A 9479-nucleotide genomic window follows, 5' to 3' on the forward strand; every position below is an offset into this window, starting at 1 on the left:
CATGCTGTTTTCAAACAGTCAGAACTGACTTTCAAGCTCTTGTATTAGAAAATGCTTCCTGCTCATCAGACATTAAGTTTACATTAAAAAGTAATCCAGAAAAGGTTGAAGGGTCTGAAATATATAAATCGTAAATGTCAGGTACCAAGAGATGGTAATGTCCATATCAACCTTAGCTGGAAGGAGTTATTACTATTCACAAAGCTAACTAGTCTTATTAGTTAAGGATCGTATTCTCTGGGCTGTGCCCTTCTATGACTTATCAGCTAGTGGATAAACATTCTTTGAATCAAATGTATTCACAAAGGGAACATGCTATTTGGGGGTTATTTTGTGGAATTTGGGATCTCTGTGTCCATGACTGTTATTTGGTAATCTTTTCTTCTTGGTCCTCCATGGCGATGACTTATCAGCACTGTTGTGTTTTATGGAGATGCCCACTGCACTTTAAAACACAAATGAACAAGAACAAGCAATCCTCATGTGTTTCCATTCCCAGGGTGTTATCCTACACCCAGTCATTCTCGAGATACAGACACTTATGTTTATCCACGTGCTTTCTGAGCCTACATCCGTATATCTCTGCATGAATCTGATTTACAATCTTAAACTCACTATACATCTCTCAGCATCAGACTGTCTCTATCAGGATCCTTTCCATTTCTGCCACCGCACACACAGTAAGCCACTTTTCTCCACTTGGCCAAGGGAGACCCTAACCCCTTACTTATTTCCTTATACGAAGTCTCTGGTCCTTTCTCACCCAAATCACGATACTCATTTCTTCACTGTTTGGCTTCCCGCTCCTTATTCTGTTCTTCACCTATTCCATCTATGCCGCCAGGGTAGATTTTGTAGATCTAATATACATTACTCTCCTTAAAATTTCAGCAAGCCAGGCCTGGCGACAAATGCTTGTGATTCCAGCCTTCATGAGGCTGAGGCAGGAGGAGCATTATAAATTTCCAGCCAAGATAGGTTTCATACTGAGTTCCAAGCCAGCTTGAGCTAGCATCTAAAAAAAAACAAACAAGCAAACAAACAAACGAAAGAAAAAAGAAACTAAAAACCAAAACAAAGAGAAAAATCTCTCCATAGGTCTAACTACATCATTCCAGATGCAGCTTCAAAGCCTGCATGCAGGGTATATTATCTGTCTGCCATAGTTCATAGGCACATTTCCACTGTGAAGTCTCTCAGTCTTGGGCTTCATATGTTACCTCACTTGCTTAAAACTACTTGGCACCTCAGACTTCCATTTAGCCCTCAAACATCTTACGAACTCTTCATAAGAGAGTTCTCCTTCTCTGGAATCTGTTTCTGAGTCCACCGCATACTCAGGGCTCTTTCCTATGATTCCTGTCCTCCATTATCAATAAGACCCAGTGCACACCTTCAGCGTAATACTATAGCACTTATGGGACTGAGGCAGATGTATTGTCTCTGCCAATCTGGGACTTCCGGCAGGGCAAGAAGAGACCTGGGTTGACTACATTGTGAACTAAGGTCTATATCTTATCACACAGCAGATGCTCAGTAAACACAAGAGGGAATAAGCATGCTCTGAAACCTCAGGGTAACATACAGTGTTCCACTGTCAAATTCTAAGAAACATTTTTTCTATTGCTTGTTCTCTGCTCATAAAATTAGATTCAACTTGTACACATCTGTTACTTAGTTTTATTTGGTCAGCTCTCTAAGTCATTAGCAAAAAAAAAAAAAATGGATATATCAAACTTCAAGGCAGTAACAGGCTATTGAGCACTTGTGAAGTACCCGTAGCCAACCCCCAAAATTGGTTTTCACTAGTAAAGTGTTATGAGGTACAGAAGCTAACCTTTTTAGATAAACATAAACAGATAACTACCATCTATTTCTACACTCTCCTTTATAGAATCACAATGAGAACAGCTCTAGAAAACAAAATACTTTTCTTTCCCAGGACAATACTTCCTTGTAGTGTGATCACAGTTGAACAACAGCAAAATGGATTAACATCCTATGCTGGTCATTGTATATTGAGGGTAACAGGACAAAACAGCTTCTCTCTATACCTTTCACTGAAAGAAAAAAAACCTTATTAGATCTGCCTCCTCAATAATTTAGTAGGTTAAAAGATGGACCCAACTCATAGTTTGGTTCACACATCTCTCAACTTCCGTGCACCAGCAGAAAATGGTGACTTATTAACAAAACATTTCCTACCCCTGAATTATGAACCAGGACTGCCAGAGGCGCTGGAAGTGTTTAGGCAGGTTCGAGCTGAGTAACGCAGTTCAAGTGGCGCATGTATTATAACACATAGTTCTGCCCATATTAAGGGAAAGCTCCTGGACCGACTCACTTAGTAGTGAGACGTCTGTTTGCACAGGATTACGATGCTTTTCAGTTCTAGGTTAAATGATTGTTGAGGAACTAGTTTAGAGACAAAGTGGTTTGGGGTTTTAGCAGGAGTCCAATATTGGGGGAGGGGGAGTGGTAAAAAGTGATAACCTCTGTTATACTGTCCTCAAGTTAGGTCCACTCAGAAAGTCCATAGTCGTAATTATGACATCAAAGACACTTCCTAGAAAGTGTCACTAGGGAATGTCAAGACCTTTCTAGTTGGTTTGTGTGTTTGATGTGTGCTGAAGTGTCAGGAACCCGTGTTCACAGGCTGTGATGGTACAGTGCTGCAATGGAGTAAGGAGAGGAGCCATTGCTTTTATTTTTATACTCTTTATTGCCAAGAGTTCAAAATGGTCAACATAAAAAAAAGAATATCTTGATAATAAATACTGCTCTTGGGGCTGTAATAAATAAAACGTTTATTAACAAGGAATGCATTTTTTCCAGCCACAAGTGTATTCAAAAATAACCAAAAAAAAAAAATTATATATGGCCATAGTTCACAGTTAAGCAGCCAAAAGCTGCTCTGATTGTAGCCTTTAAACAACAAGGGAGCATCCTCCCTTTCTCCCTCCCCTTCAGGAAGTATATTCACAGTTCCAAGTCCTCTGGCTGAAACACTCTCCACAGAGAGAACGTAAGAGTCAATGCATCTTTCTGCAAAATTGTCCGATAGACCTTTGAAAGACAGGTACTTCAAGGAAAACTGCAGCCGGCGCCACTCGTGGATTGTCCAAAGTTAACTGTACACCTTAGGCTGGTCTGGTTCCAGCAGTCCAGCGGGCCACTGAGGAACTGGAGGAGTCGTACCACCACTTGTCCATCGTCAACATGCTCTGTATCCCTCCGCTGGCTTCCCTGTTGATCTCACAGTGGAAAAGAGTCCCATAGGGTCCACTCAAAAGGGTCTTCAGTTACATCTCTGTAAGAGCATGTTCAGGGCATATTCCATACGGTTTTTCAGTTCTAACGAACAGCCAGACATCAACAGAGTTGTCAGTCTGAAGGTTGTAGATATCCTGTCCTCATTGATGTACGTGAGAAGGTACTCTTCGTTTTGGTTACAGATGATTATTTTTGTATGATCATGGTAGAAGTTCACCTTTAAAAATGAACACAGACATTATTAGGGCTTGCTCAATCCTCAAGAAGTAATAAAGGTTCTGCCAAAGCTTAAATCAGCTAGGGAGAAAAAGGTTTCAGGACCTAAAACGTGTGCCTCCATGAAAGGCTCGGTTACCTGAAATGTGCCGTCATTGAAGAGCATCATTAAGGCTTTATCAGATTTTAACCACTGGAGGAGGTAGAGCCGAGGTCTTCGAATATCAGTAACACTAGGGAGATCGCCACCCTGGAGAGAGTCAGGAGAAACAGTTAGTGCCTGTGAAGCTGTACAGTGTGGGCATCACACAGTGCCTCTCAAAGCTTAAGCCTCAGAATGGCCTCAAGATTCCTGGCTCTGCCTCACAGAGACTCTGACTCACTGCCTCTAAGATAAGACATGAGAATCTGAACTACACAAACTTCAAATGGATGCAGATGCTAATGGATCTAGACTGCTTCAAATATCTCCGCTCCAAAGCCACGGTACTTACATCCATGAGGTTCTCCTCCATGTAATGAGAAAAGTATTTCAGCACCGTCACTTGACTAATAAATTGTTCAGGGGCATCTGTTGCTGGGAAAACAGAACATTGGCCAAGTTCTGCATAATAGTGAACTGTCCTAAAAACCAGGAAGGAGAGAAAAGGAAAATTAGGAGCAGTTAATCACTGTTTCCAGGTTTCATTAGTGCAACAGCAGAGAACTGGCAGATTGCATTCATCAGACATGCTTACTTTTTGTCTGGAAGGAGGCTCATGTGGGCGCCATTGTTGAAAAGGACTCCAACAGTGTGGTCTGAGAGCTGGTACCCAAAGCCGTATTTGTTGGAGTAATCGACCCATTTGGTGACCCACTGAAAGGACGTGCTCAGCTGCTCTTTGGGAATACAGTCGGCTTCTGGCATGTTTTCTAGACATCCTCGAAGGACTCTTGCCACTGTGTCTGCAACACTTCCCATGGTACTATCTTCAAGGCCTGGGAAGTCACAGGAACGGAAATGATGACATTGTTTACACCAAGTTCTGGAAATGACGTTTCCCCTCCACTAATTTGAAAGACACAGAAGTCAAGGTTACGCAATGTCCCTTCTCCAAGTCTATCGTTTTGTTTCTGTGTTAAGTTAGATTACAAAACTGACTCCGGTGACTTAGTCTATAGCACTAGCCTGACCGTTTATTTAAAATATGGCTCTGGCCACTTACATTCACTGCTGCTGCTGCAGCTGCCAAGAGTCCCTCTGACGATCATCCGGATCGTATCCCCAATCTGCTGCTTGTTTTCCACTGCGGATGTTCCAGATCTGGCAACTGTAGTGGGAGGCGGCTGGAGCTCCTGGAAAGGGCAAGAAGAGAGCCATACAAATGAGTCAAGGAATGAAGTCTATTTATATTGGAAATATCGGGTTAAAATGAGATTATGGTAATTACTGTTAAAGCTTATCAAAAAGCTACAGCCATAAGCCAGAGAAAGCTACTGCAGGACCGTGACTGGAAGGAAGCATTGCTTGCTTCAGCCCCAGTCATCATCAAAATGCTGATTAGCCCAGAATGGAAATGACCTAAAATGTCTATTTACTTAAGTTTTTCCCCCAACATACCTCATCTGTTCTGTGTTTGCTGGGTTGCTGGGTTATTGAAGTCTTTTTCAAATCATGTCTAAGCTTGTAAATGTCTTCATCTTCTTTGGACACTTTATCTGTAAATGGAAGAAAAGAATTGCACACGTTAATCTCTCCCCATGAAGCTGGGATGGAGCTAGCTCCATATCTTCTGGGCATTCAAAGCAGAAACAGCTATTTTCATCCTTGCCATCAGCTGCAATTATAGGCGCAGCACACGTCAGTGTTTAGGAAACAGAGGCTATCAATCAGTCGTGGCTGTGCATTTACCACGCTGTTAGTGTCAAAAGGCATCTGTGTACAAATATACTGGTGAGACCACGCTAACAGTAAAGTCTCAACTCAGTCATCAAATTGAAGGGTAATCTTGGGCACAGAAAGGGAGGAGAAGTCTGAAAACTTACTGTGTGTGTCGTTATATCTTGCTTTGTCTTTTTTGCCACCAAAAAGAGCAGCAGCGGCTTTCTTGAAGAAATTCTTAGCTGGACTTGATAAGTGGAAGTCTGGAACTGTATGGCAACAGCTGGAAGACAGCCTGTCTGGGGTGAAGCCCTGCGGAAGCAGAAGAGAGCTTCAGAAACCTCTCCAGCCATCGGGGCAACGGCATGCAATTAGAGAGAGAGGTCAAGAGTGCACTGACCTGTAAAAAGAAATCATGCCTAATGATGTCATCCAAACTGGGGCGGTCCTCTGGGTTTTTGGACAGCATGCTAGCTATCAAGTGCTTAGCCGGGGCCAGTAATGAAGACGGCATCGTATACCTTGCTTCCCTTATGCACCTGTACGTTTCTTTCAGGTTTGTGGTTTCGAATGGAGGCCTTCCTAGCAGCATTGTGTACCTGGGTACACAGAAACACATCTTCAGAAACGGTCAAAAAGGAACTCTTCTTGGGTATCACGACTGAGTCAAATTTGCTTTTTAGACATCCTGGTGCGTTTACTTACATTACACAGCCTAAGGCCCAGATGTCGGATTCACAGCCATGTCCTTGTTTGTTGAGGACTTCGGGGGAGAGATAATTTGGGGTACCACATATTGTTCTGAAGAGACAGAATATAGCAAGATCTCATTAGGAACTATTGCATTCATTAAACTTATTCTCTGGGAGTAACTCGACTGGAAGTAAAATCTTCAAGTTTTATGCTGAATTTCTACTTGACCATCTTTTAGTGTTTTTATTTGACCAAGTTTCTTTTGAGAAGCTTCTAATGTGTGTACAATTTTCTCAGCCCATATGACCAAGTGTTTTTAACCAAACCGAAACCAGATGGTTTAGAAGGCAAAATAAAACATCTGATTGCCTTAATAATCAGTTTCAAGGTGTAAGTTACCCTAACTCATAGTGGACACTTGCTTCAGCAACACTGCTGTGGTTCACAGATTTTAGCGTGAACTAACTTTCTATGGAGTAGCTACTGGAACATAATAAAGGTGGATTTGGTCTCCCCAAAACCTAGGGAGGACATGACTCTCACCTCCTCCTGTGTTCCAATGGTTCCAGTCTGGCTGCCAAACCAAAGTCTCCAACCTTCAGTTCCATGGCTTCGTTAATAAAAAAGTTCCCTGGGAGACAGAAAAAAAAAAAAAATGAAATGTGAACTCCCTTGGAGAGGTGCTTCTTTGGAGGCCAACATCCACCACTGAAGTCACCCATTCAAAAGATCCCAGAGGTGATGGGGAAAAAAAACCCTCTCTCTACCTCTCCCCCAGCTTCTGCAGTAGAGGGCTTACCTAGCTTCAGATCTCTGTGCAAGATCTCTTGTTCATGAAGGTACTTGAGTCCTGACACAATCTGCCTGAGGTAGTATCGGACTTCTGGCTCCGTCAACACCTTTCTCGCTTTCAAGATATGAGCCATGGACTAGGAAGAGAAGGTGGGGTAAAAGAGAATTTGTCAGACAGAGTTATCCAAATCAGGCTTCTCTTTGCTGGACTAGTGATGCAGGCTGACATGGTGGGAGAATTAACTGTCATAGCTAAAACCCCAGATAAAAATGTAATCCAAACACCACATCAGCTTTCTGTTCCAGAGTGCACTGACCCGGGGAGTTAACACTTACTCTTCGGCTGCAGTACTCCAAGAGAATGTAAATGTTTTCTTTGTCTTCAAAGTAGTGGTAAAACTGCACCACATGCTTATGATGCAGGATTCTGTGGAGCTCTATTTCTTTGTCGATCTAAGAAAAAAAGAACAAGCAAGATAAGGCTTATGAGCCTCCCAACATCTCTGGAAAGGCGGTGCTTACACACGCAGAAGACATTTTTCTAATAGGGTAGGGCCATCCCAGCACACAAAGAAAATACTTTACTCAACAGTCATACACACCTTTTCCCTTTGATGAGGTTTAGCTACTCGGCTGTGAGGAATAATTTTTGCAGCGTAGACTTTGTTGTTTGTCAGATCTGTCATTTCGTAACACTTTGCAAAGCCACCCTGAGAGGAAACAAAGCCCAGATGGAATTGAGCATGACAAGAAAATGGAGGGCCAACGTTTAAAATAAATGAATACATAAATGGAAAGAAAAAGCAAAAAAAAAAAAAAAAATGGGGAACACAGGGGTGGGCCGAGGGATGCAATCTGCTTTCTAAAAATGGTCCTTCGGGAAGGGAAACATGTTCCTGGAAACCAGTCTAGCTTCTCGTCTCCCTTTTACAAAGGAGAGCTCTACGGAGAGGGTAGTCGAAGGGGTAAAGGTGGAAAACAGCCTCTCAAGAGAGGTGACAGGCAAGTTCCCCCGGGATCAGGAGGTGAGAGCTGGGGCTGACTTAGAACGCCCTCAGTCCTCTGAAAGCCTAGGCTGAGGATGCAAAGCCGATCCCCGGCACGGAAGCCCGGGAGAGCAGGTGAGGGGCCCACGTTGCGGGGGACCAGACAGCCAAGGGAGCGAGAAAGCGCGAGCTCAGGGTCCCTGGCTGCTCGACTTGCCCGGGCAGCTCGCCCTCCCGCCGCCACGCAGCCGGACACTCACCTTGCCCAGCACTTTGCCCCGGCAGTAGCGCTTCCCCGTCGTGGGGTCGACAATAATCCGCGAGATCTCGGGTCCCGAGTGAGAGTGGTGGTGATGGTGGTGCGGGGCCGCCGGGGTCACCTGGGCCTGGGGCTGCCCGTCTTCAGAGGGCTGCTGCGGTCGCTTCTTCTTCGAGTCCCCGCCGCAAGCTTTGCCCAGCGCCTGCTCGCACATCTTGGTGCCAGCGGCGGGCTGGTAGGTGATAGTCCGCAGGAGTTCCATCGTGGCCCCGCCACCCGAGACACTGACTGCCTGCTGCCACCCCCCTACCCGAGGCACGGGACACGGCACGGGACACGCGTCCGTCCGGGCTAGCCCTGGTTCTCTAGCCCCAGTCCCTCAGCCGACCGGCTCCTCTGTCGTCCTGCTTCGCTTGTGCGAGCCAGAGCGAGCCGCGCAGCTTTATAAGCGCCGGCTGGCTGGGGCGGGGCCTCGTGACGTCGCGGAGAACGCCCCGCCCCCCGGCTCTGGAGCCAGCGCCGTGGCTCGGGGCGGGTTGGGCCGCGTGGCTGCCCCGGGCTTCGACCCGGCTTGCGAGGTGGCGGTGGGCGAAGTGTCCCAGGTTCTTCGCACGCCCTGACCTTGGATGTGGAAAACAGAAACCCCAAGGGTGGACGCCCTGTCGGGTCCCTGGCTGGGCGGGAATGCTGGGTGGCGATCGGCTGGGGGAGCGATCCGACACCGGTGTCAATCAGCGAGCCATGCGGACCGGCACCCCGAGACCCGGAGCGCTTGGGGGGTCACCCCCGCCACAGCGGGGCTCTTTCGAGCCTCTCTAGGGCTCCGTGGACCGGGCAGCTAAGTGGCTGGGCCCGCAGAACCGGGCACTGGGCTGGATCAGAGCCGCTGTAGAACTGGGCGCAATCCCGGTCGCAGATCGGGGTGATCTGCGGTGGCGTGGGAGCATCTGAGCCCCCTGCCGCCTCTTTCCATCGCCTACTGAGTGACCCCCCCCCCCCGTCAAAGGTCAGCCCCTTAACCTTGGATGGGGGCCTGAAGACCAGCGAAGGGTTGGTACGCAACTGCTAGGCTAACCATCGGAAAGCAAGAGCGCCATCCTGTGGAATTTTTTCAGAAAAGCGATTAACGGTCTGAGTGGGCCGTGGTTAGCAACAATATGGGCTTTGACAGCGGCGTTGAAAATGGGCTAATTATGATTTCACAACTGAAGTCATCTATGACTTCTTGTTCCAAGTGGGTGATTCAAATTGCGTGGATCAAATGGCTCCCTAAGCGATGTCACCGCCCTCGCGCGTATAGAGTCCATCCAAGCCCCCCACCTCCCCGTTGGGTGAAGGGGAGAACATGGGCATCTCTGAGTGGCTGTTAACAAGCTTGGAATTTTCTGTTCAGTTCTAA

The 9479-nt window shown here is 46.3% G+C and overlaps 1 protein-coding gene across 1 annotated transcript; it reads right to left on the reverse strand.

Annotated features, from left to right (window-relative positions):
- Positions 1-2790: 2790 nt before the first annotated feature.
- Plk2 (polo like kinase 2) lies at positions 2791-9243 on the reverse strand. Its single transcript, XM_006981661.3, has 14 exons — positions 8082-9243; positions 7438-7545; positions 7172-7288; positions 6843-6972; positions 6587-6674; positions 6056-6151; positions 5751-5949; positions 5515-5662; positions 5090-5187; positions 4695-4824; positions 4227-4467; positions 3984-4113; positions 3629-3739; positions 2791-3490 (listed from the first exon to the last, which is right to left on the reverse strand). The coding sequence occupies exons 1-14, from the start codon at positions 8340-8342 to the stop codon at positions 3299-3301; spliced, it is 2049 nt and encodes a 682-aa protein (XP_006981723.1). The 5' UTR covers positions 8343-9243; the 3' UTR covers positions 2791-3298.
- Positions 9244-9479: the final 236 nt, after the last annotated feature.

Source organism: Peromyscus maniculatus, chromosome 15 (genome assembly GCF_049852395.1).
Source record: "Peromyscus maniculatus bairdii isolate BWxNUB_F1_BW_parent chromosome 15, HU_Pman_BW_mat_3.1, whole genome shotgun sequence".
NCBI classification, from domain to species: Eukaryota; Metazoa; Chordata; class Mammalia; order Rodentia; family Cricetidae; genus Peromyscus; species Peromyscus maniculatus.